Here is a 27,440-nt window from a genome sequence, read left to right as displayed (position 1 = left end):
GCTTCAGCGTGTCACCAGGAAAGCTTTAATTGGATACTTGAAAGTTAAGAATAATGGTGGGTTTTTAGTGCATTTCCCAAGTTACATAGGGATGATAATTTTCGTGGCTCAGTGGCTGCTGGAAATGCCGTTCTGTGCTGGAGCGCTCTGCATTGCCCCAGTCGACTGTGCCACCACATGTAGGTATGCTGGATTTCCCTGTCTTCACTCACGTATTGCAAGCAACAAATACTTCTCTTTACTTGCGCTTAGGGTTGAAATGGCTCTTCAGAGGTTCCCAGCACTTGTAGTAGTTTTTATCTAGGCGGTTGGAGGTCTGGAGACCCCATTTGGTGACAGCCAGACTGAGGGACGATTCGAACATGAAGGCCTGTTGGGAAAAGGGAAGGTAGGTTAGGGCAAGAGAGCAAGAGTTTGCATCCAGGCAAGGTGGCTCTGCTCTACCACAAGCATGGTCCAGCCCTGCCAACTTCTGCCTCCAGCCCGATCAACCCGAGGGAGAAAGCTCTTCAGAGCTGGCATTGCAATGCCGGTATTAACCAGGTCTCAGGAGTGACTTTGGATTCCCTGCATACACAGGGAGGCCAGGTTGTTCCAAAAGCTCTAGTTCAAGTTCTGTTGATGATCATCATTAGATTTCAGGGGGTGGAGGAAGGAGGACAGTCAGGGGTTTCGTTTCTTTGTCCATAGGCTAAGACAAAAATTAAACTAATCAGCATGAAAATTCCCAGCTTCCTGCTCAGGCAACAATTTATGTGGGCAGATGATCAAAGCTGCCTGGCATCATGTATCTCCGGGGGAGCTCCTGGGAGTTGAATGGTGCTGATCGGTAACGGAGGTGACTGCTGCAGCCGTTTGGTCCAACTTGCCAGCAAGAAGCGAGGCTGTACTGAGACTGGCACAGCCGCGGTACGCCATGCTGTATTCAAAACCTTACTGGCTCCCTTGGCTCCTTACCATGGTCCCTTCTGCAACCCTCTCAGGCTCCAGCTTGGCTTTGCTCGCCTTCTCAAAACAGTCAGCATCTGGCCCGTGAGGAGTCATCATGCTGTGCAAGCTGGCCCCTCCAGGCTGGAAGCCTTCCTCCTTTGCTTCGTAGTGGCCTTTGATGAGCCCCATGAACTCACTCATGCAGTTCCCTGCAGAAGGCGTAGAGAAGAGGTTGCAACGCAGTGTGATTGGGAGGCATCACAGCTGGGCTGTGAGCTCCTTGAAACCCACGAGCTAAGCTGGGCCAGGCAGCGGGTGGAGTGGGGGTTCCTAAGCAGGGCATCACAAGAGAGGTCATCAGGGAACCTATAGATGATACTTGTAAAGCTATACAGGTTTTATTCTGCTCTTAATTATCTGGATTCAGAAACTGAGAGCTCCCTAATGAAGGTGCATTGATGCTGGTAGACCTGTGCTTTTCCTACCACCTCGAGCTGTGTAAGTACTACACCTGCGTACGGACTGCATGGTGTAACCTGATATTTACAGACTCGGGTGAGAGATCTTAAAGCGCTGGAAAGAAAGTTCAGTATAATCATCCCTGTGTTACGGGCACTGAGGCAAAAATGCCTGGTCAGTAGTCTGGTGAGAGAGCCCGGTCTGCTGTCCCAGGTTATAAGTTTGAAATCATTTTGTTCGATATTCTTCTACCACCTCCAGTCTAGCCAGGCGCTTCAGTACCTTATGTTTTTGATTCATGCATTATTTACTTATTTCTCGAGAGCCATTGTATGCCCAAAGACAAGGGGCCAAATTTGTCTTTCCCCAAGGAAGAACACTTTTAAGTAGACCCTCTGAAACCAATGGAGTAATACACCACTAACTGAGGTAAGGATGGCTATATCTAATCATTCAGTGCTTACTGAGTTATGCTCCCTGTAAGGGAAGTACTTTAACAACTGCCACCCCAAGCTCTCAGCTTTAGTAGACCTGATGTGACTAAACAATATGGCAACATTCTGCTTAGCGGTCAGTTTTTGCAAAACCAGGACACGCTTCTGTAGCTACGTTATACATAGCCCTTTTTAACCTCTAGTTCGGTCTTCGTTAAGTAAAATCCAGGATCTGAAATGTTTAGTAACAAAACTAATTTAGCTCAAAGCAGAGTTGGCCTATATATGTATGCAAACATTTATTAATTTTCATCCCAAGTTGTCAGTATTTCATGCAAGATCGGGTTGTTACGGGCTTTTCATTGAACTTGCTCATGTACTGTGCTTGGCACACTCAGACTGCTGTACAGACCCTGAGAGCTGGATTGCCAACGCATCTGCAACAGGACTCATATTATTGCTTAGGAGGAATGCGCTGGCGAGTAGGAAACCAGGCTAGGACTTAAGAGACGAGCTGAGTGCAGTTTCTTATTCGTTCACAGATTTCCTGCGTCACCCCAAGAACTTCGGCGCACCTCCATTCCCTATCAGTAAAATAGCATTGTCCTCTACAAGCAGGATGCTGTGAAGTTAAAATCCTTTAGTGGCCATTAGATACTAGGTCTCACCATAATGAGAATCACACAAGTACTCTCCCAGGCACAGACGCAATACATGGTATAAAAGCTGTATCAGACACATTTTCCAACCTGTGGTCCAAAGACCCTAGGAGTAATTCACAGCCTCCAGGGATGTAGAACGGTGACCAAGAGAAGTCAGTATTTATGAGCTGCACAGTCACCTTTGTAAGTGAAATTGTTACGGTGTCTAGGGGGAAATTTTTGGACCACCATTGCTATATTTATACTTGGGGCAAAGTTAAGGCAAGACGAAAACCGTGACTCTGAGTGCACCAAAGTTCTCTGAACACAGGCTTTCCACTGCACCTGAGAAGAGGAGGCAACAGGGGATTTCTGGCAAACAAAATAGGCCTCTTGTAAAATACTCGGAGAGAGGAGAGTTCAGCAGCACTGAACTTGTGCTACTCCTACCCCAGATTTGCTCTGTCCTGTTGCACCTCTCTAATGGTACAAGATTCTCATCACCACACTAATTTCAGAGGGAACTAGCATGCAGTGTCTTGATAATTGACCATTGCGATGTCTGCCTTACCCACTCAAGCTCTGCCCCTCCATGGCTGGGCTAGAGTAGACAACCAACCTGCTCATCATGAATTTAGTGCTCAAGCCTATGGCCGAGGTACTGTGATCAAGTGAGTAGCTGTGGTAGCTGTCTGCATGGGTACTCTCATCTCACAACACAGTCAAGAGAATGAGAGTTATTATTTCAGCCATCTTTTACCACAGACTAAGCAAGGTTGAAAAAGTTCATGTTGTTCAACACAACGTGTCTGTGGAAAGTTAGCACAGCTCTGCTGATGCACAGCAACTTCATCGTGGTAAACCGGCTGTGTGTCTCACCTTTTAGGGTCTAATAAAAGAGGTAACTGTGACCTGGCACTATCCCAGCTGGTCAGGAGACATGTTTCCATGTCACACTCGTTATTGGGAATGAAAGCAGAATGGTAGGGCAGGACTTTGCCTGTGGGATTTACTCGGACGGCAGCACAGCTACCTACTGTGATTGCAAGCGACACTAATTCTGCCAGCCCCCAAGACGCTTGGAAATATGTCTAAGTAGCAGGAGGAGCTGGCTATTAAACTGTGGTTAGCAAGTGTGCAGAAAGCCTCTCAGCACTTCAAAGTGACCATAGTGTGACCTTGATAGTTTCGGAGATGGTGGGGCCTTTTAGCTGTCGACAGAAGGGCTGCAGCATGAGCAAGCTTTCCCCCTCAGTCTCATAGAGCAGGTTGCCTCATCCCTACCCTGGAAGGGCAATCCCATGTGGGCAACTGGATTTCTAGCACCCGTTCAATGCAACACGTGGCCATGCTCTGCCAAGATGAAACCAAAAAACTGCCAAAAAGAAACCGGCTCTGGTGATGGCAACCAAATCCCCCAAAAATCAAGCAGCTGCCTGAGAAGGAGCCCATTTCCTGATCTCTGGCTTCTTAAATGCCAGAGGTACCTCCATCACTGTGCGGGTGATGAAGGAGGGCTCAGGAGAGCCAATTCAATCCTTTGCTGTAACTTTGATCTCACCGTGCGAGTGGCCTTGGGCAGCTCTACGTCCCTCTGCTTCTCGCCACCTGTGATGTCGTATTTTCCTTTCTCCTGTTCTTTATCTATGTACTCTAATGAGATATTAAGCTATTCATGGCTGGGTGGCAGGACAATTTCTGATGCATTTGTGAAATGCCAAGTTCAATATGCACCTGGTCTCAGTGGGAGCCCCTTGAGTACAGACACATCCATCTATGCAGACACCACCAGTCCATCACCTCTGAGTTTTCCTGAGATGCTCTACATAGGAACATCTTTGGGTTTGTTCATTTTCCAGGGGGGACTGGCTGACTCCAAGAAGCTGACTCTAACTGTGCCAAGGGCAACAAATCAGACTGCTTCTTCCCTGTGTGTGCTCTCAAATAAATGGAGGCTTGTTTTTTCCCTGCAGTCCTGTACTCAAGCACAACCAACAAAAAGCAGACATACGGTGGTAGTATGGTGGACGGAAGGTGTTGTTAGCTACCCCCCATCGTGGGGGGAATATGACAAAGTCAGCGAGTGCCACTCCAGGACGGGTCGACTTGGCTGTCAGGACAGTGAAGATAGAAGGATCCTGAAAAAAGCAAAGCAAAAAGCATGAAACAGAGCAGGGCTCAGAGCTATCTGCTCAGGTCATCCAGCCGGTAAACCTGACTGATACAGCCCTGCCCTTGCCAAAACACTTTTACCACCTGCACCTGCTGGTGCGGGTGAGATTTGTGACCCTGTGTGACAGCACCCAGCATCTCGATCCCGTGCTGAACGTGGGAGACAAAAGCGATGGGACTGGACGGTTCTTCCTTTAGGCAGCCTTGGAGAGCCTTCCCTGCCTCAGCAATGATGCCCTTGGAGCCAGCAGCACAGATGCAGGGGAGGGGCAGCCCTGCAAGACGGGGTACTGTAATTCCAGGAGCAGTCTCCAGCACTCCTCCTACCATGAAACTGTACCTCCTCCTCAGCCGGTTACAGAGGACAGGAACATCCCACTGGAGGCATCTAGCCTCACAGCCCTGTTAGTTTACAAACAGGGAGAACAAAGTGCAGAGGAATTGTGGCTTGCTTCAAGGATTTTTGAAGCCTCTAGTCCAGTAAAGTGATTTTCTGGGCTTTGATCCCAAAACCATCCTTCTCTTGGCAGGTTTTTCTAGAGTTTAAACAATACTTTCTGTTGGCTGTCTCACTAGAAATGCTCCAGTCTCTTTGCACACCCACTTGCAGAAGCAGTGCCAAGAGATGGCATCACTGCGGGCACCTCTACCACTGGGCTGGTTTCCTTTTTAGAAGAGCTGCTCACATTAGTTTTGGCTTTAGTTACTTTCCATAAGCTCTAGAAATTATTGCAACGAAAGCTGCCAGCTCTTCGAACGAATTTCAGTGCTGGGCTCAGAGGAACCAGGGGAAGGAGTCTGTGGAATTGCAAGAAATAAATCAAGGCAAGAATTTGAAGCAAAAGTCTTTTTGCTGAGTTGCACGGTGTGTGTTGGCTTCAGTATTCAGCTCTCCTCCAGGGTGCAGAAATTCTATGCTAAGCTGCATAAAGCTGTTTAAGAAGCTGATCAATCTCCAGTTATGTCTTTGTACCATACCACAAAGGAGGTTGTCTTTCTTTATAAGAGCTTGGTTTGGGCCCAGGGAAAGCAGCGCAAGGGATTTCACACTGTTTCTTAGAGCACAACATATTTTTTAACAGGCGCTGAGCCCCTGGAGCTCAGGGTGAGTTTGGATGGTATGGTATCCACACAGCATTGCTCTGCCTTGCCCAGCTCCAGAACTTACCGCGTGGTCAAAAGCAACGGAATTAATGACCATGAATTTTTCCAGATGGTATTTGTACGGCGTGTAGTTCCCGTGCCAGGCTACAACATTGAAGGGGGAGAAATCCTAGCAAAGCAGAGAGAGAGAAGGTTACCATACACAGCCTTCCAACTTGCTGCACGTATGCAGGGCACCGCTCTCTCCCAGATTAAAAATGGGTTTAGTGCTGGTGAGAGGTACACCGGCAGCCTGGAGCACGATGCCCTTTAGGCACAGCCCGACATTGCGAGGACGTGGTTTTCCTCAGCATTTCCACTTGGTGAGCCTCTGCCCTCCCTCTGGGGTGTGGTCTCTAAGGGCTTTCGAGCGCCCAGGCAGTGCTTGAACAAGGCCAGCTGCAACACTGGCTCTCTGGTGAGGAAACCCTGGCTTTTCACAGCAGCCCCAGCTCCTCTTTTCTACTCTGTCACTATAAACGTATGGAAACAGTGAGGCAAATACCATCGTTGAGTCTTAGGGCAACCGAGTCTTCACAAACACTTTTTTCCAGACCGAGGAGCCTCAACTGGGAAGATGAGTGACCCAACAAGGCAAGAGCTCAGTCCTGCTCCACTTAACCCAGCAGGACCTCCCGAGACTATGTGCACGCTACTGAGTTGCACATCCCAGGCCACGTACTGGCAGCCGCTGCGCTTCAGTGTTACCTGTTCTCCCGGGGGCATCCTCACCTGCTGGGCTGCAAACAGCTTGCCCTGGTACTTGCTGATCACCGTGTAGCCCCCCGGCACTTGGCGGTCCTCGTACCACGCGACGGGCACCAAGAAGTCTCGCGGGTTGGCCAGGCCATTGGCTCCTGTGAAAGAAAAAGAGATGCCAGAGCTCTTTGGGCAACCTGCAAGCGAAGTGAGAGGCTGGCACAATTTCCTGGCTTCGTGGGTGCCCTTCTGCCTTTGAATGACCTTACTGCTTCTTGGCCCACCACGAAACCTGAAATAGTCATGTACTTCTTGTGCTCCTATGAGTAGGTAATTGTAATACATCCTAGCATTTAAGTCATTTAAGTCATTTAAGACAGGTCTCCCCTAGTTCCCTCTTGAACAAGATTGGTACCTCATCCTCAATTAAAAGCATGTAACAAGTAGGAATTAAGCAAAAAACGGAGGGTGAATTGCTCTCTGTTCCTGGACATCCTGCCGGTTGGACGCTTAGCCGTGCAGAAGTTACAAGGCATGTCATGAGGGGGCCAAATACATTTCTGAACGCTTGCAAAAAGAGTAATAAAATAAGGGCTAGTGATACCTACAGACTCTGGGCATACTGAGGGGTTGGTTAGTGTGAGGAGTGCATTTTCAAAGTGCAAAGCACCATACGGGTGCTGAAGTATTATTCTTCTTCTCATTAGTATTATTGTTACAAAGTGGTTTTGAATTTCTTGGATAAAAATGCAGACATTACTACCTGCTGCTAAGGTTTAACAGTCAGTGCTTTTCTCCAGCTGTCATTTTTCAAGTGAAAAGTGAAGTTAGAATGAAGTAAGACTGAAATACAAAGGATCTTGGTCTCTGAGGGGAAGGCGGGTAGGTGGTGAGAAGAGGAGCTCATAATTACCACCTCCTGAAAAGGTTTACAGGCAAGTGCACTCATGTTCTTTTCTCCAGAAAGTAAACCTTATAATAGATTCCTGCCTTCTGGAGACCCAACCCCCCCCCTCCCCAACCCCAGTCCAACAGTGTCTGAAAAACTAGCTAATGGGAAAACTTGTTACAAACAGGCTGGGGCAATAATATCAATAACCAGGTGGAGCAGGCAAGAGCGCAAGAAATGGGTGAAGGCAGGTAACCTCAGCTGGCTGAAAGGAAAGCTCCTGAAAAATCACTGTAGGCTCGATGCGGAAAGAGATGTGCCCAGCATGTCACATGGGAGAGATGCTCGAGCAGGGTCCCATTAAATGGCTGCAAATTGGGTCAGTTCCCTACTGCAGGAACAACCAGCTGCAGTTTCGTTATGGCCATGAGATGTTTGCAAAGGCCCTCTGAATGCAGATGGGCCACGCCAAGCTTGTTACTGATTGGTAATACCTAGTCAGTTTACTTCAAGCATGGCCAGTCTTTTAGAACTCACAGAGAGCTATAAAACAAGCCCAGTCCAGTGTGGAGAAAAAAACCCAACCCAACCTAAAATGAAAAACAACCAACCCCAAAACACCAGTCTGAAAGTGGAGAACTATTGGTACCGGTTTTGTTGTTATTTTAGCTGTTACAAGGGAAGTTTCACCTGTTTCTCTGAGACGATCTTAGTAGCAGTAACCAGGAGGTGTTTTTCTCAGCAAGGAAAGTTTGCAGGCGAGTACTCCAGGGATAAGGAAGATGAAATAACCTGAGCTGAGCACCTCCGGAAAGCTGGCTGGGAAATCACAGCAGGGACGGCGGGGCTTCAGGTGCCGTGCACCCTCGCAATATCTTTGTCACGGCAGCAAGAGGTTCAGCCTTTGCGATCTGTGACATTGCACAGACCAGGAGGCAGCTGGCAGAGAGGATCTATGAGAGAGCTAGACCTGTGCTCAGTGAAGGCAGATCCACCTTGGCAGCACAACACAGGGATGCGAATGTGTTGCTGATTCTAGTCCTGTGCTGCTCATTTTATTGATTTCAAATTCTCCAAGAAGAACAGCTTCTGACACTAAGGCACTCTAGGCTCTAGAGCTCTAAGGTGCCTCTGTTCACAAAGGTGGGGGAAAAAACACTTGATTAAATCTAAAATGGGGCTTCAAGAATATCTGTTGCCTCTGAAATCTGCCTTTCCTTTTACTGGGTAAATTATCTCCTATTACTCCAGTTTATGCCATGTCCGTAAGTAAGGGGCATCAGTGATGATGGCCTTTTGAGTTTGTTTTGGTAGGAACAGATTCAGAGCCAGCAGATGGGGACTCCCAGATCAGAAGGGAAGAGAGAAAGGGGAAAAAGGGGAGAGAAATGGTCCCTTCAGTCCCAGGGGAATCTTGGGACAACTGGGGTGTCACATTTTTGGGGGGGGATGCTTGCTCTGCTGGGGAGTAACTGTGCCGGGATGGAAAGCATTTTTGGGAAGGAGTGTGTGCACGGGAGGATTTATTATGTGGGAGATAAAAGGATGGATCGGGGCTTGTAATTCCTGGCTGTCTCTATGAAATTCACTGTAGGTCTGATGGGAGATTGTTACCAATGGGTCCCAGGTCAGGCAGCTCGAAGTGTGCCCCGTACACCTCCAGGATGTAGCCTCTGGTCTCTCCAAACACCTCCACACTGAAACGCATTCCTTGCTGGAAAATAAAGGAAGATACTAGGATCCTCCCAGGACTTTCCTGACAAACCATGAACAGCTGAATGCAGGAGCTGGCTTGCTCCAACGTCAGGCTCTGAGCCACAGGCAAGGTGCAGTCAGCCCTTACCTGGATGACACAGATTTCATTGGGCTCCACTAGCATCTTCCCAAACTCGGTTGTGATGAACAGTTTCCCTTGCTGGGGCACTGTGGAAACACAATGCAGGCAGAGGAGCTGAAGCGATGTGGTGAATGCCTTCCTCTCTGTCCACCAAGAACACCCGGGCTCCAAGGAAGAGCAAGGGGGCCTTGCTGACCCTGCTTCACAGCGGGACCGGGCTCCCTCTCCCATGCAGAGCCTTGCAGCAGAGATGCCTGCACTGGAGGGAGAGCTTCCAGACCAGCCCCATTGCCCCCACATCACAGCAGGTGCCTGCGTGAGGTTAAGCCGTCCATCACCTCGCATTCCCTTGACGTAGGGTTTGTGTCACAGACGCTAAGTCCAGATAAATGGGTCTTGATATACTCAGGGCCATACCTGTCTTTATCATGATCTTCATGTAAAATGGTGCACGTACCCATCCTTGTCATGACCCCGGCAGTGTGAGATGTCTGAGAATAGCTAATTCTCCCTGCTTCCTAAGGGTAGAAGTAATGCTATACTAACATCTGCATTGTTTTCCCGGACTGTCCTGGCACAGGAGAGCTCACATTTTGACTTGAAAAACTAGCAGATTTACAAACCCTGTCCTAGCACTTTTACTTCACAGTAGTGAGGGAGGTGAGTCAGAACATTTTTATAGCTATTTTATAGGAGAATTGTTTCTGTTGGTGACCCCAACGCATTTCTGTCCCTCCGTCAAGAAAGATACAAGCAAATGTCAGGCTTCTGATACCACTCAGAATATTTTTCGGCATGTGCGCACTTTATGTGCCAACCTCAACACTCATCATGGCAGTCTGGTTGCTTGACGCTGGCAGAGCACGGGAGCTAAGCTGCAATGCCAAATACTCTTGGACTGGAGAAACGAAGGCGTCTAGCTGTAAACTGTTCAGAAATCCTGAGGCGTATGTTTTCCAGAAAACCTCCACCTGTGGTGTGCCTAATACCGGTCTGGGGAGTGCTGGGAAACGTTCCCTGAGCACCACGCTAAGGAAGTTGGGTCACTGCTCAAAACCAAAGTTGAGGTCTGGCACAGATGTGCAACCCGCCCAGCAGCCCAGGTGGTGCCAGACCACCAAATCTGGATGGCACGAGGGTGAAGCCAACCCTCCCCTCCAAGTCTTGGCTGTAGGGCCCAGGCTCTGGAGGAACAAGAGGCAGGCAGGTGGCAAGCCAGGTAGACCCTCATGGGGGAAAGGAAAAGCCGAAGCATCAACTCACCAATTAGGAAGTCTCCATCCGAATTATAAAGGCATCTAAAGAAAAAGGAGAACAGGAAGGTCAAAGTGCTGCAAAGCCCCAGGCACACACCACGACCACAGCTGGGAGTTTTGAGCTGGGAGATTGGCGTGGCAGAGATCTCCCCTTTGGCACCAGAAATGCTATTTCCAGGTCAGTGAATGCAATATACGGGCTGGTGCAGAGGAGGCAGGAAGGTTTAATGTGCATGGTCTGGAAGCAGGATCTCCTCCGACCTCTGCCAGGTCCCTGCCTTTGTGGCCATGGGTGCATCAGGTGTTGTAAACTGGGGAGCAGGGCTGACTTCCCCCATGAGCCGCTGCAGAGGGTATCAATGCCCATCAGAGGTCGCATGTGTGTTGACCTCTGAGGAGCAGCTCCGGTCCCTGGGACGAGAGCATCTGGATCCAACACATCCCCTCTTGCTGCATCCTCATGTCCAGCTCCCTCCTTCTCTTGGTGGCTCCCCACCCACTCCCCCCGTGCTTGGCCATGGAGCACAACCTGCTTCACAAACACCTGCCATGGACACCGTGAACACCTTCGCCTGTGCATACAGGAACACAGGGACACAGAGACAGCGACGCTGGGAACGGCTGGACTCAGGCACAGCGGTGACAGACGTACACGTGCAGGCAGCCAGCCTGGGGCAGCCCAAGCCTCTGGCGTAGCAGCCACTGACCTGTCGAGCATGGAGGTGTTGCAGACAAAAATATGGACGGCGATGCCATTGCGTCCTCTGGGCTCACCAGCGCCGCACAAGGTGTGCAGTCCCTACAGGCAAACCCAAAGCATCAGGAGTGAGCAGCAGGCAGCGGGGCAGGGGCCAGCCCCTTCTCCTCCCCTCAACCCACCCCCTTGCGGGGGCTCACCCCCTCTCCCCGCTTCCCATTACCAGCCTTTCCATGTGTGGCCTTTTGCCAAACGTGTTGGCTTTTCTTTACTATAGTAAGGATTTCTTAAAAATCCATGTAAGCTGGTGTTTCCCAGCCCAGGGACTGGGGAGAGCTGAGGGTTGGGGCTTTTTTTTTTGATGAGTTCCTTGAAAGGCAATGAAGAAAATCAAGTCCACTCTCAGTTGGTCGAAATCTGGGATCCTCTCCCCTCCCAAGGATGCTCCGCAAGCCCAGCGGTGTCAAAACTGCTGCTGTTAGCCCAATGCTGAGCATCCCGTGTGCCCCGCTACCCCCCGAGGGGGAGCAGAGATGGAGGATGCCCGGATGCCCTGGCCCCCCGACTTACGCTCACGAAGTCCAGCTTATTCTGAGGGGCTTTCGGGATCTCGAAAGGTTTCCATCGCAGCTAGATTGCAGCAAACAAAAAGCAAGAAAGCAATGCCAGTCGTTACAACGAAAACGGTGGCAATTCGAAAGAAAGCAGACCCCCGTCCCCCCCTGCTTCCCTGCCCTCTGCTAGCTGAGGTAGTTTTCTCTTTCCTCTTTGCCTTGCTTAATTTGGTTTCCAAGTTTCTTTTGATTTATGGAGATTTTTATTTGGTTTTAATCATAATTTTGTAAAATAATTGGCAGGCCTGTGTAGTGCCAAGGTTAAAAAAAAAGCCTGTTTAAAAGCTGTCTTTTCCTCTATTACTAACAACTCTGTTGAGAGCAAAGACATTCAGATGAGCCGGCTTTCCACAGCCAAATTGTCACGGTCCTGTGCTCCACTCCGCGCTGGATGATTCACTCCCTCCATGGCCCGAGCATAACACTCCTGTTTGCTCCACCTCATTTTCCCCACATCCGAAGCGGAAATATTTCTACCTGCGTGAGTGGGAGCTGCGAGCAGCACTAATTACTTCTTGCAAAGCCTGTCGAGATCCTCAGGCAGAAGGGCCCAGAGGAGTTCGAAGTATTTATTACTGCTAATATCATATTAAGGGTCTTTGCAGTTCTTGGGAGTGAGGTGCTGCGGCTGAGAGCCCCTCAGCGGGGGGGGTTCAGTGCAGACCAACCCAAACACCCAAAATTAGGAGGATGTTGACGTGGCCAGCTGCCAGATATATCCCTTGCATCGATACACTTGACCCCAGATGGAAGTGCCTGTGACTCTGGGCATCCACAAGAACATTTTCTTGCTTTTATCTACCTGACCTGGCGGTTCTTGACATGTTTTTAGTCTGGTGCCCTGAGAAAACAAAGTTTATGGGACTCCGTGTCTGTGCCTGCCGCTCCCAAAAATTTTGAACTATGTGAAATTTCAGCTAAATTTGAAAGGGATACAAAGATATTAAATTGCCCCAAGCCTCACGGAAGTTTTCCAAACCCAAATCAAAATGTGGGTGCCCAGGCAACTTGTCAGGCTCTCCTGGAGAGCCGGCCTCAGGAGGAAACAGGCACCTGCACCCAGCGAGTGCATCTGCCAGTGAAGGTGAGCGAAGCAGGGGCTCATTGCTATTTTATCAGCTGCACCCCAGGCCTGGCCCCGCAGCTTGGCCCTCTCCACTCTGCTCTCCGAAGCCACCGGCTTCCCAAGGGTGTGCCACCGCCACAGCCTCGCAGCGGCCCTGGGTCGCCTGGGTTGGATCCATCCCTCGTCCCTTCCTCCCCCCATCCCGTTTGCTGCCGGGCAGAGGCACGTTTCCCTCCCCGGGAGACCTGGGAAGCTCCGTGCCGGGAGACCTGGGAAGCTCCGTGCCGGTGCCTGCTCAGGGTCACACTGCTGGGGTGCTGGGCGGAGGGGAAGAGGCTGCCGGAGAAGCTGTGTATTCTGGATGGAGACACCAAACACACCCACCAGCAGATCAGATGTGACCCTTGCAAGGTATCGACACCTCACAGATGAGCTGGTGAGATAATGCTGAACCTCAGGTTTTGCTTTCGGACTTCTTTAAAGCATGTTTTCCTTTGGTTTCCAAGACAGCCTTCCAGACGTGAACCAGAGCCAATGCAAAGCATGTTCAGAAGGTGCTCCAGAGCCTGCTGCCACCCCCAGCAGTGGGACCTTCCCCAGCTCCCGTTCATTTCGTGGCAGCTGTGAAGGCCAGCGGTGGCATCTCAACGTGAACTGTTCCTCTAATGATTTTTTTTAACCCTTCAGGGTAGGGAATTGGGACCCAGCTGACAAAAACCATTGGGAAATACTGACAGAAAGGACAGACGGAGGGACAAAGAAAGAAGACCCTGAAGACCGGGGGGAGAGAGAGAGGGAGGGATAACAGGCATAAGAAGATAAATAAATCTCAGGTATAAAGATGGTCTAAAGGGAAGCAATTTTTCTCACTGAGGAAAATGGAAGATGACAGTAAATCTACAGATGAAGTAATAAGTATAGCGCAGTTCCTGCATAACAGCTTCATTTTCACTTTTGTCCCTGAGGACACCTCCACAGTTGTCATTCCTGTGGGACAAGGAGAGCAGGAAATCGGTTTGTCATCCAGCCCATTGGTCACAACTGAAAATGGTGTCTGGCCCCTCTCCTCCGAAACGCTGGCAAACTGCAAAGCCACTGCCCGGCTCTGCACGCCATTCATCCGGCCCGTCTCTGCTGCATTTGGGTTTCACCGATGCAAGAAAAGAATGAGCTCCCTGAGCCAGAAGAGCAGTCCAAGATAGCCAGTGGCAGCCAGCACCAGGTGCTTAAAATGGGGAAGCTTTTAGTGTTTCCCTGCTGTATGATCTGTGAGCCTCCTGAGTTATGGCACCTCTGTGCTTACTATTACTTTATAGGTTTTCTCTCTCCAAGGTTTGTCCAATCACTTTTTGAACCCACCTGGATCCTCTGGCGAGAAGTTTCACAGTTTATGCATTTATTTTGTTTTAACGTGACGTTCATTATTGGTATTCATTTTCTCCCCATCTCTCAATCATATCTTCCCTTGGTCATCTCTCTTCCAGGCTGGAGAGCTTTCTTCTGTTTCAGCATTTCTTGCACGGATGTCACGCCATATTTTTTCATCACCTTTGTCCCCTTTTCTGTTTTGTCCCCGGTGCCCTTTATAATTCTGCCATTGTCTTTGGGCAACGTTAAAGGATATTTTTTCCCATTGACTTCAATGATCTTTGCATAAGGCGGCTCCATATGGCCATCCTTTTAGATGGATGACAACCGGGAAAGCTCCTTAAGTGGGCTGGGTGAAACACAAAGCACTGCATGGAAGCGTCAGTCTTGTCCAACAAACTGAACCTGGTCTCTGGCTCTGCTTCAGAGAGGATGAGAAGGAAAGCAGGAAGACGGCTCCCACTTGCTGCTAGGAAATAACCCCTCTGGGCTTGATGATTGCCATTGAAAGCGGTGAGAGGGAGAGTGGGCAGGAGCTTTGTTGCTGTTCCCGTAGGTAAAAGATGTACTACATGTAAATGGCTTGAGATGCTTGAGAGCCAGGCATCTTGGAATTACTGTAATCATAAATAACCGTAGTGGTAGATGCAGGCTGCGAAAGGGCATCAGGGATGGATGAGGTTGTAACAGAAGTCATGGGAGCTTCATTTGGGAAGGAGCACCAAAGGGACCTAAATACGAGCCTGTCACCGCTCCTTGGTCAGTGGCTGGAAAACATATTCCAGCAGAGCTGGGAAAGTATTTAGACAAATGGCGAGGCTGCCGGGAGGCTGGAGATTAGCTAATGATGATGTATTAAAGGGCAAAACCCGAGAGGAGTAAAAACCGATCACCACGAGGTGATGTTGAGAGGAGAATGGCAGGAGGAGAGAGTCAGATTAGCAAAGCCAAATGTTCTGGGGCTGGCAGGGAAGAAATCATGATTAAAGATGATGGCAAGGCCGTAACAGAGGAAGACAAATGCTGTGTCTCTGCGTGACTCTCCAGAATGAAGTTTGATTTCCCATAAGGGCTGCAGAGAAACGGGCTGGCACCCAGCAGCCTGTCCGAAAGCACAGGGAAGGAGGGGATGGATGACAGAGACACGCTGCTTGCTCTGCCTGACAGGCTGGGGCATGAGCCTTTGATGGGGGAAGAGAGAGCGGCCTGAGAGGTGGTCAACAGGAACCCCCAAGGGAGGTGCTAGATAGCACAGACCAAACCCTGTGATGCTGCGGCTGTGCTGGGAAGCAGCACAAGCATCCATCGAGGTGGGAAGCAACAAGCATCACATCGAGGGCTGTCCTTCCTTGGATGGCCCGTAGGTGAGGAACAACGGGTGGCAGTCAGGACCCAACTCCTGTGTCGGCCAGACCCCCAGCTCCCTGCGGCTCTCCACAGACCTCTTGCAGCTCAGTGCCTTTGCACCCTTGGTTAGCTTAATGTTTGACTGTCCTCCTGGCAAGACCAGGGCTCTTTCCAGCATGGTTACCTGGTTGGGGTCAGGCTCAACTTCATCCCAGTTGTGTGTCAAGTGGCCCTCCTCGAGAGGTTTGAAGGGTTTGTGGCAGACTGAAGGTAGGATCCGATACAGCCAGCTACAAAGAAGGAAAAGACCTGGATTAGCCTGGGGAAGAGGTTAAACCCTCTGGGTGGTTGTCAGCTGATTGAACTCTTAAAGGCATGAATAACATTTACGTTGGTGGCAACTGGACCAAAAGGTGTATTAAATATCAAACACCAGCTCACAGCCAGAGACTTCCAGAGAGATGGCTTTTTATTGTAGGCTCTAAATACAAATATATGCTGTTCTATGTAGGTAAATGTTTACATGTTTGTTTACATATAATTACATATGTTTACATTCACACACACATATATAGATGTATATAAAAAATAAAAATACAGCTTTATCTGTAGCTGAAATACAGCAATGTCTGAGGTGGAAAAAAAGCCTATTTAAACACAACTGCAAAGCAGCTCAGACAAGACAGGGACAAGCACAGTATCTAACTGAAAGTGCAGAGGAGCTTTCAGGAGACAGAAGGTCACAGCCAGTATCTGAATTTGGACGGATTACTGAACGTAGGTAGCATCCTATGCCTGGCTGGCCATGCCCAGAGGACCACCAGCGAGCCCATGCAGCGAAGACCAGAGGTTTATGTGCGATGACGCTTCCTACTGCTGTAGGAGGTCCCCCATGCCTCCATCACTGCCTGGGACCGTCACTCTCCTTCCTTGCTGCCTGCTGTGCCCATGGCTGCAGCCCCTGCCACCCCCGCTCCAGTGGCTGTGGCCGGCATCCGCATGCTGTGCACAGGCGCAGCCAAGCCCGAAGCTGGGCTTTTAATCAGGCTGGAGAGCAGAGGTAATCAGGAAAGCCTGAGCTAGGCGGGGCTGCCGATGCCTTTGATGTGTTAACAGCGGTGGTTGCAGTTTGGGTGGGTGGGAGAGGGGCGGAGGGAGCTCTCCCCTGAGAGCTGGAAAATTTCCATCAAGGACATCTTCGTGCGGCAAACAATGATTCATCCCTTTCCCACGCACACTGCGAGCTGGCACCAGCCTGGAGAGCAGAGCTCTACTAGGCAGCTCAGATGATGCATTTGCCTTTCATTTGAATGAACAACAGAAGGGTCAGAAAAGCCACCATGGAAGAAGCAAAATGAGAAACCCATCTTCTGCAACCTGGTCATGGCTGGAGCACAATGACCAGGACAGAGCTCCGGGATGTTTGCTGCCAGCTGGAACGAACTGTCCCTAGCACTGCTGGGAACGTGGGGTGGTAAGCAGCATGCTGGGTGCCTGGCGCTGGTCTGAGCCCCAAAACAGGTACAGCCTGAGCTAGCACCTCACCGGCCCCAGCCGGCATGCAGGAGCATCCCTTAGGAGGAGGGAAGAGTCCTGCTCAGAGGCTTGGTTTTGACACTGTCCATCAGGTGCTTACCAGTGCCAGTCACAGTGGTGACATTTTCGCATCAGGGCTGAGACCCCAAGGTTGTTTTGCACAGCACACAGCCCCCTCAGGACCATCTGGCGCCCGTGAACATACCCTCCCCTTCCTCTCCTCGCTCAGAAAACCATTTTCTTCCCCATCCTGACACCCCTTTTCTCAGCATTTTCACAACCCACTCGCCCCACACGACCATCCTCTCCCTCTCCTGTGGTTTTCTGCCCTTGCCCCTCTCCCAGCACACAGTGGAGGTCTTCGGATGCATCCTTCACCGCCTCCACCTGCCCGGGCCTGCAGAAAGCGCTGGTGGAACAGAGGCAGTCTCTCCAGGCAGTCTCTCCATTGCTGCCCACTGCTTGCCCCAAGTGCCCCACATCACCCATCCGCTGCCAGGGGTCACGATACCTTCGCTTATTCGTGGGCCGAGGACAGGTGAAGGCAGAGCCCGAGAGCTGTTCAGCATACAGGCCGTACGGGCAGACTTGTGGGTTATTCTGAATGGGAGGAGAAGGAAAAATAAGGAGTGAGAGGCAGCGGCACAGGATTTAGCTCTGGAACCCCCAGCAGAGGACTGTGGCAGGCACCCAGCACCCCGATGCCATGGGGTGGACTGTGCTCCTGAGTCTGTGCATCAGCCCCGGTAGTCGTATCTTCTTGCTCCCGTGAGGCCCCAGCCGGTACCAGCCAGTCCCCAAAACCCATTCCCACATGCAAGAGGCTACAGAAGTGCCCTAAGGAGTCGGCACAGCCATTGGGGCAACACGCCCGCCACTAGAGCAAGCTGTACGGGGCAGTGCTCGCTAGGGTCGGCGACAGGAGCGTCAGGGAAAAGGGGATTATTCCCAATGCTTACAGGCTGCAAAGCAGACCATTATTATGCTCAAATTTTTTTGAGAGCAAGTGTTCAGATGGGTTGCTGCAGAGCATCGTGTCTGTCTGGCTTTCCGGAGGGCTGATAAAGACCAGCAGCAGCTGCACCTTTGCTTCTTCCCTCCTATGCACTAAATGCCCCCTTGTTCTCCTGCCCTCTGGGAGGGATGCCCAGAGCAGGCATTTTGGCGGCATGCTGCTTCCTCCTGCCAGCGCTGTTTGCTGCCCAAGAGCGGGAGTGACCTGTGTGGGAGCCTTTGCTTTTCCACAGGGCTTCTGCACAGTGAGAGTCCTCCTTTGGAGTACAAAGGGGGCACTTTCCCCTTTGCAGAGCCATGGGTGTGACTAGCACAGGTTTAGCAGCTCTTGTGAGTTCATAACTGAAGGACAGATTGCTCCTTTTCAGAGAACAGAAACTAAACATTTTGATCTAAGTAGGCCAGCATCTATTTGTTTGAGATCAGCAAGAAGCAAAGGCATCCAAGAACTGCAGGAAATACCCCGGTGGGACAGTCATACACCATTTGCTATCCCATCTCCCTCCTGGCAAGATCTAGTTTAGCATCCTGTCATCCTGCTGCGGCTGAGCAGATCAGCCATCCACACAGTATCAAACACTGCCCTGACAGGTGGGCAGAAGGAAGAGGTAAAGCTCTCATAACGCACGTAGCTTCCAGCCCTCAAACTCCATTTTGTCAGTATGGGTATGCAGTGAAGCAGGGGGATCAATAGCCCTTGTCATTTTTATCTTAGCCAGCACTACCGCAGATGCCGGTCTTATAAATACTGCAGAGGAGAAAGGATCCACCCCTGGGACTGGAGATTTTTTTTGTCTAACTTGTTTTCAGATTTTTCTATTAACTCTTTTGACACTGAGTCCAAACTCTGACCAGGTGAGGGTACCCCACGAGGGGTCTCCTCGCCTGGAAAGTGGTGCTGCTCTGGGAAATCGTGAGGAGCACATCCACCACAGCCCACCGCCTGTTCCGACCAGCAGTCACCGCTATGGATCTCCCAGTTTTAAGGTGCCTCTTTCTTACATCTTCTCTGCACCCATCTGCTATAGCCAGTCTCAGAAACAAGACACTGCACCAGCTGAGCCATCAGTCTCATCCAGCACAGCAGTTTTTCTTTCTTGTGGGCACACCGTAGTCTGCAATGCAGACCTAGGGGACACATATAAACATTTAACGTGTTCTAGTGTTGTGTGTTACTATCCACACTGGCACACAACGTGTGAAACATCAGAACTGGGGAGATCCAGAAAACTCAGGAAAAGCGAAGGGCGAAGTTCACTCTTTGACCTTAATTCTGCAGGCCTCTCTGCACAGAGGATGAAGAGGAGCTGACTTGCACCAAGGGATGTCATTGACTGAGCGTAAAATGCTGCCATCCAAGTCCAAGGGATTACAGGGCATCCAAGGGAGGGCACAGTCAGCCTCAAAATGTGTGCTGGTGTAAAGGAGACCAGCGTAAAGGAGATGAGAGAGCTCTAATTCTTCAGGATTTCGTTCTTGCCTCTGCAGACCGAGTGGCTAGCATCACATGGGTCGTGATTCCTTTCTTTAAAACAGAAAGACCCAACATAATTTATTTTAATCTAACATGCTCAGAAGTTACTTACTTTTACGAGTGAATCTGTCAGTTTATTACTACAGGCATTCATGTCCCCTCCCTACAAAGAAGATGTTCTCCTGCCAAAGGCCTGTAAGCCAGCTTCATCGAACCCAGTTCCTACAGAAATCCCAAAAGCCGCCTCTCCTGCGTGAGCATGTCTCTCTGCCAAGCTTCAAACTTCTGCTCCGGTTTATTCCAGAGCCAATGTCTTCCTTCTCAGTGTGGCTGAGCCACTTCTATTGCAAACTCCTCTTGGAAAAAATGGTGGTGAGCGGAGGTAATTTAGGCAGGTTGTAACCCCCTAGGTGAAACTTGGAAGCTCACAAGTAACTTAAAAATAGAAAGTATGAATGGAAATCTTTAATTCTGATTTTTGCCAGCATCTTATTATTCCAGTCCTGCGTAAAGAAGGCTCCTAGAGACTTTTGTGGTGGCAGAGAGAAAGGAAACATGTTAAGATGAACAGAAGCCCAGGGAACAGATATTCACTCTATTCCATGTCATTTTAATAAAAAACTTTAAAAAACTCAGTACCTGTCCCTCCGGTAAAGCTCCTGGACAGCGTGGATCCTCAGAAACGTGTTCATTTCCAAATCCCGACATGTACTGTAAAATAAACCACACAACTCATCAGTCTTTTGAAAACACAAGCAAAACCTCTCCAGACAACCCATCCACCACTTCCCATGCTTTTTTTCAGGCTCTTTGTATGCATTAAGACTTTCTCAAGTGATCTACTTGTGTTTTGCCACAGACCATTTTCACAGCTCCTGGGTTCGCTTCATTAGCTTACCGTATGGTGGACTGAGAAGCAGAGACAGGATTTGCTCTTCTGCTAAATCTGCATGTACATTTTGACCACATTCTGCAACGTGCAGGCACTTGAGAAATAAGCCAAATATCACATGTACAGTCAGACTCAAGAACAACAGGGTGATGTATAGGAAGAACTGTGCAACAACATTATGGAGGTGTGCTAGCACCATCCGAGTTAAATCTGACTTTGTTTGAATCATGGATTTTCCAAAATCTGCAGACTGCTTTGCAAATTCATGCACTGAGTCTTGGCCCTCGGACACTCAGGGATTGAAACTGGGAGTTGTTTCGTTGTCAGGTTCTTGTGATACATCCCCATGACCATCAAGAAAAAGGTCAGGACGTAGTTGGGATGGGGGAGGAAAGGAAACTCGGCTGGGACTTAAACTACGTCACTGATTTGCCCTAAATGAGTATCGCCCAGTTGGGCATGAACTGTCCACCATGGTAGTAAGCAAGAAGTAATCCATTACCAGGTGGTAATCCAGTTTTCTAGGGCGATATATACCTGAGAGACCCATGGACGGACGAGACCTGCTCCCATCCCTGCTCTGCCTACAGCTGCTGTGGTCCGAGGGAGAGCGTGGCTAAAAGCCACAGGACCCCGGAGGATGCGGCTCTCAGCTTTGTGGCACTGAGAAAAGCCCCACAGTAAACCTGAGACACACAAGGGAAGCAGGTATAACAGAGACCTTAGCTTTGCACTGACAGAAATGTAAACACCGTCCCTTCAGATGCTATAGAAAGGCATGAAGCAACTCTGTTGAACTCTGTTGAACTCTGCGTTGAACACAGAGGTGTTTTGGCAGCGATCAATGGTTCAGCTCCCTGGCCTGGGGAGAGAGTTAAATATTAACAGCAAGAGTAGCCGGGCTACTTGTCTGCCTTCACACAGCGGCGCTGGGATGGCAAAGCCCAGGAGTCCCAACACTTGGCTGACACGTGCACGCTTGCTGCGACGGGGTGGCTGCGGCACTGCAGTGCTGCTGTGCCCCGGCAGCTGCCGGGGGGCTCCAGCGCTGAGAAACCCCGGCAAGCGGCAGGCACCCACCCTCGGTACGGTGCGACACCCCGGGAGGCAGAGGTCTGACACGAAGGTGGAGTGACAAAGACCCTATACCTGGTTTATTATATAGTGCCTGGATTATTTCCCCCAGGGGTTCTCAGCCTTGTGCAATTTGCAGCCCCCCCTAGAAATTTCCCAGCGTAGCAGACGCTCAGAGAGCAAACCTGAAACCTCCGTGTGCTTTCCTCAGGCACCTTTCAGCCACCTGCAAGAAACGTCCATTCCCAGGGGGAGCCAGGCTGGCTGGAAGCCCTGCTTAGCCTGAACCTGAAAACGTCTCCGATTCCGTTGGTTCAGGGAGGATATTTCTCTCCTTCTTACAAACAAACGTACATCACTAGGACTCTGCTCTCCACTGGGTTCTGCAAGAAGTATATTGATATGCAAAGCAGCAGGTCACCTAAGCAGCCTTGGCAAATGTATTGTACTGGAGCACTTCTTTCTTTTTTTTTTTCTTTTTTTCCTCCCCTCTTTTAAACGGAAATGCAGCAATATCTGATGGGACTGCAGCAGTTCCAGAATTAACTGAGACCTCTGCACTGCATCCTCCTCTGCCAGCCACGTAAAGGTGGTGGGAGCATTTGCCTGCGGGGCAGCCTTGTTGAAAAGGGGAGGAAAGGGGGAAGAGGAGGAGAAGGGGGGCATGCTGATTTTCTGGAGGCATAGCCAGCAAGGCCCAGCAGGCTCTGCCATTAGCACAGCAAGAAGAGGGTTAATGCAACGTGCAGGCTGCTTTGCTGAGCATCACCTGCAAAATGCTCACCTTAAAGCTGGTGGAGAACTGGGAGGGGACAGTCTGTGGTTCTTTGGTGGGTTTGTGTATCTGGCAACCAGCATGTGCTCCCCGGCAGCCCCCTGCCACACTGCTGGGGCGAGGAGGGAAGGAGGCACAGAGATTTTGCTGTGAGAAATCCATCCCCCATCCTTCAGGCTAAAAAGCTGGTGACCTGCACAGCTGGCCTGCCCATCCGCATCCCCAAAAGCCCCTTTGCTTCTGCTTGCTGGGCCAGGGGAAGGAAAGAAAACCAACTCAGCAGCAAGCATCTCGTGCCAGCAGCTGCTCTCTGCCCACGTTGGTGCTGCACAGCACCTTGCCCGGCCCTGCACGGGCGGCTGGCTCCCGAGTGCAGCGATGCAGGCGGCTTCCCCCTGGGCTGGACGGAGAGCCGCTGCCTTCCTCAGCTGTGCATCACCGGGGGCTGCAGAGCCGCTGGTCATCGCCCATTGATGCAGGAGGCTGGGCGATCTGGGGCAGGGGAGCTGAGTCAGGGAAGAGGCAGTGTTTGGGAGAGGGTGGCATCGTCCCGCTGCCCTGAGGGTGGTGGCAGAAGCTGCTGCATCATTGTTTGGTCAAATCAATTCTTCCTTGCCAAGAAAAAAAAAAAAATTAATCCTCAGGTAACTGCATTGAGGGCTGAAAAAAAGACATTGGCAAGACTGCAGCCGCGGGAGGGGAGGCGGCGTCCTACCGGTGATTTATCACCCTGAGTGTGGCTCCAAAGCTTTGCCTGGATGTTCGGTGTGGCTTTTCTCATTCACTCGTTTTGTCTTTCCCTGTGGCAGACCTCAGAGAGGCTTCCCTCCTCTCCATGTCCTTAGGGGTCAGTGTCAAACACTACTTGGGCTGCCAAAAATAGCTGCACCACACCAGCTCCCAGCGTGCAGCAGAGGTGTCGTGCTCCAGGGCTCTGGAGCACCACGTGGGGACCCTGCCAGTGCAGGTCAGTCGGGAGCAGTGGCGCAGGGGCCAGGCACACCATGGCCCTTCTCCCTGCTGACCTTCTGAGCCCACTCCCACCTCTCAGTTTGCATTGCACAGGGTGGCCCCAAGCCAGGGGAAATGACCCCTTTCTGCCCGCCCGGCACCCGCACCAGAGCATCCTTCCTGAGCGAAAAAAATCTGGAAAGATGGAAACCGACCCGTCTCCATGAAATGGCACTGTGTTTTTAGTCCAAAGTGACCTCCCTCTAAGTCTCCGCCTGGTCTCCACAGCTCCTAGCCATGTTCTAGGTATCTCCAGGCTGGGTAGGTTGATGGGCACTATTCTGGTAATTGGGCAGGTGGTTTCTCTGTAAAACAGAGAGTTCTCTGTGGTCCTTTGTTTTCACTTCTGCTTTTAATTACTGTTGTTATTTTGTTTGTGATTCTGTTGCTTTTTATGCAAACGGGATCTTAGGAATTCATCTGACTCCACTTTGTTTTTTGTTTTGTTGTTTTTCAATAAAATGGGAGAGATAAAAGCCCAGCTCAGCACAAGAAAATCAGCAAAACTCACTGATTGGAATAACCAGGATGCAAAGCAGAGTGCTCGCAATGGGTGTCGTGCTCTGACCTATAAACCATAACCTTTTGTTCACTGGATTAGACAGCAGGCATGGGAAAAGCGCATTTGAAGTCTGAACACATAGACTGCAAAATAATTAAGGCCCTTCTTCAAATGCTGCATAATACATTCCTCTATCAGCTCCTGCTGCAGGACACAGGAAAACAACATTCATCCCTAGACAAAAGGCATGGCACTTCGTATCAGCTCAGACCAGTCAACACCGGAGCGTCTAACACAAACCCGCAGAAACAGGGACATGAGCATTCGGGGCAAGGAGCAGGGCAGGTCTTTCACCCTCTGCGTGGGGCTCCACAGCCTCCTTGTGGGATAAAACCAAAGCACCCAAAGTGGAGCTCTGCCCCGGTGCTGCCCTGGTGCCGCAGAGCCAACATCCCCGGCAGGAGCTGCCATCACCCTGACGTCTCGCCAACTCTCTGCTCCGAAAGTGCCGGGGATGGTCCAGGGCCAGACCCTTCCTGAAAGGACCTGCCCAGCTCCAAGGTGAGTCAGGGCACTTGGTGGAGGAGGGAAGAGAAGGACAGATGCCAGAAGGAGCGGAGAGGAAGGGTGAAGCAACACTTTTGGAGGAAAGATGCAAAGAGAAGATGGGCTAGGGAGAGGTGATGATGGGGTATGGATGCATGTGATGTCTTGGAGAGAAGGCGCTGGCAGAGCAGCCCGTTCCCATGGCCAGCTCTGGGCAGACCTGCGCTCAACCTGCAGCCACAGTCACACCGGCCAACAAGGTGTTAGGGTCTGCTAGGAATGAGTCGGAGACGGAGACAGAGGGTGCTGTCAGGCCACTCATCTGGAGTGGTATGGGGGCTAGGCTGCCCCGCTGCTGAAAGAGGATGGTGAAAGCTGGGGGGGGGTCAGGGACAAGCAAGGAAGAAGCATGGTGAAATTTTACTGTGTGAGAAGGCGGGACTCTTCAGAGAGGAATAAGAAGACTTGTAAGACCACTATGTAAAATAATGAACATTGCAGAAGGCGGTGAAGGACCACACACGTATGTCTCAGGCATATCCAGAGCTAGGAAAAGGCTTAGTGACAATGACAGCCCCGAAGTCTGGGGAGAAACACGATGGTCCTGCACAAGCTCTCAACACCCGCAGCGGTCCTGGGGTGAGCCCTTGCCGCTCCTGCCTGCTGCAGCGTTTCTCACATGCCCCGATGGCCCCGGGGCAGCTGGCCCCCTCTGCTGCCACAGCGAGGTGTTGATGAGGTTCGGGGTTGTGACACTGGCGGTCCTACGCATGAGCCATAAACCCATCACATCCCTCCCTTCTCCCCAAACTCCCCCATGCTCTGGCAAACAGCAGCAGGGAAAGCTCCTCCTGGCTGCCCCGCTGAGGGTCGGAGAGGAGGGCATGGCCGGAGCCCCGGTGTGCCGGCATGCCCTGTGCGTGGGACTGAGAAACTGCCCTGGGATGGAGACGCTGCTCCCCTGGGCTGCCGGGGAAGATGGCAGCCAGGGTTGCAACATCTGGGCAGATGTTACCAGCCAGATTTCATAGGCTGAGGGGGAAACACCTCCTTGGCAGCCAGGGCAGGAGGAGGGGTGCAAGCGGAGGGTGGGGGAAGGACAAATCCAAAGGTTTGAATTTTTAAAGGTTTTTAAGAGGTCCTGTGCTGGGACAGCCTGACCAAGAATGATTTCCAAAGGAGAAGAGGGAGAGAAAAGCCTGTTTATAGACAAAACACAGCAAAATCCTTTATCCCAAGAGAGCTTTAAAAACACACCTTGAAACACAAAAGAGGGGCACATTAAAATGAAACAGATGCCAAAAAAACGGTGTCAGCAGAGAAGAGGTGTCCACAGCCAGCACTGGTGGGTCGCGGGCGCCCGACCCCTTACCTGCAAGCCCGTCATCCTCCTCCTGGTCCTTGTCCTCTTGGAGCAGACACAGACCCCGAGCAGGTATCTGGCTGAAGCAGCCTGCTAAGCAAAGCCTGCTAGCTGGTCAACTGAGCCAGGCTGGTGGCAGGCTGACAGTGCTGGAAGTGAGAAAGTCCAAGGGAGTTTTCAACCTGTTTGCTCAGCCCAGTCTGTGTTTAACCAAACGCCAGCCCTTCTCCGCAGAACCAACCTCAGGATCGATTTGAAGGTAACAAGCGGGGGGTGAGGGGGACTGGGTTCCTTCACAGCTCCTTTTCCTCCCTAGATGTTAAAAAAGGGGTTGTAGTTCCCACACGTGGGGGAAAAAAAGAACAAGGTGTTTAAGAACAAAGAAAACCCATTTTTGCAACTGTTTTATATGCTTCTTTTATAAATTATACCTCTGGCAATTTTCATATACAACCCTCTAAATGCGTAACAAATATTTGTTCATTATGCTACTGAGCCGTGTTACATTGGGGATAGAAAGGATTACATCCCTGTCCTGGTGAAGGTAGTGATATTTGTGAAACACCGTGTGGCAACATTACACAGGAGTTTGGGGCCAAAAGTAAGGAAGGATTTTGTATTCCTGTGGTTAGAGCTAGTGAGGGGAACTTATAAATTCTGAAATATTAATATTTTTCACGAAAGCTGTTGCTGAGGAAGGAGCGGCAGCAAACATTTAGCTACAGAATACTAATGAAAGTTGCTCTGCATTTCCAGAAGTTGCAGGGGGAAAAATCAATTTATTTTATTTGATTTTTTTGTACTTTGAATTCTCATCTCTCCTCAAAAAAAAAAACCAAAAAAGGCAATCTTTTTTTCCCTTTCCATGACTGCTCTACTATAAGTGCTGCCAGGAGGAAATCTCTAGGAGGCACACACTGAAATTCGAACGTGACCCTGGAGTTAACATCTCCTCCTCTCCTAGAGCATCCTGGAAGCCTTCCCTCCCCAAAGCAGTCACCAGTTCGCATGGCCCCCACAGCAGCCAGCGAGAGCTCGGGCTGCAGGAGGGACAGGTCTTAATTGTTTTGTCTTCTCTAGAACTGGCACCTCCTTACACCACCCTGAGTAATACATCAGAGCCACCAAAAGCTGCCGTTTTTTAAGGTCTGGCAAACGAGGCTGGCTGCTACAAGGGAGAAGATGGGGTGTATGAAGAGACAGTGGTTACTGGTAGGGGAGAGGGAGAGCTAGTTTTCTTTGGCTGTCCCCCGTGGTCTTAGGATCACAGGGTCAGAAGATAATTCGGGTCAGAAAGGACTTCAGAAGGTCACTAGTCCAACCTTCAGCTTAAAGCAGAGTCAGCTCTGAGATCACACTAGGCTGCTCAGGACTTTATCCAGTCTTGCCTTGAAGACTTCCAAGGATGGAGACTGCACAGCCTCACTGGGCAGATTGTTCCACTGCTTTATTGCCCTCACGGTCAAAAAGCTTTTCTTTATATGCAGCTTGAACTTCCCTTGTTTTGACTGATGGCAGTTGTCTCTCATCCTCCCACCATGCATCCTCCCATCATCATCTGTGAAGAGCCAGGCTCCATCTTCTTGGTAACCTCTCCGTAGGTTACGTAGCTGCTGTCTGGTTCCCCCAAAGCCGTCTCTTCTCCAAGCTGAGCAAGCCCAGTCCCTTGCAAGATGTGGGCTCCAACCCCTAACCAGCATG

General features: G+C 50.6%; 1 protein-coding gene across 1 annotated transcript; it reads right to left on the bottom strand.

Annotated features, from left to right (window-relative positions):
- On the bottom strand, positions 1–25,763 carry HGD (homogentisate 1,2-dioxygenase). The gene is made up of 14 exons (XM_009329289.1): positions 25,749–25,763; positions 20,216–20,287; positions 17,600–17,688; positions 15,737–15,842; positions 11,728–11,787; positions 11,168–11,259; positions 10,468–10,502; positions 9,211–9,290; positions 8,982–9,081; positions 6,512–6,636; positions 5,805–5,909; positions 4,476–4,602; positions 958–1,139; positions 1–370 (listed from the first exon to the last, which is right to left on the bottom strand). Exons 1-14 carry the CDS (start codon positions 25,761–25,763, stop codon positions 239–241), a joined length of 1,320 nt encoding a protein of 439 aa, XP_009327564.1. The 3' UTR covers positions 1–238.
- Positions 25,764–27,440: the final 1,677 nt, after the last annotated feature.

Source organism: Pygoscelis adeliae, unplaced genomic scaffold (genome assembly GCF_000699105.1).
Source record: "Pygoscelis adeliae isolate BGI_AS28 unplaced genomic scaffold, ASM69910v1 Scaffold120, whole genome shotgun sequence".
Lineage (NCBI taxonomy): Eukaryota > Metazoa > Chordata > Aves > Sphenisciformes > Spheniscidae > Pygoscelis > Pygoscelis adeliae.
The sequence above is the reverse complement of the archived record's forward strand: the minus strand, read 5'-3'. Positions and strand labels throughout refer to the sequence as shown.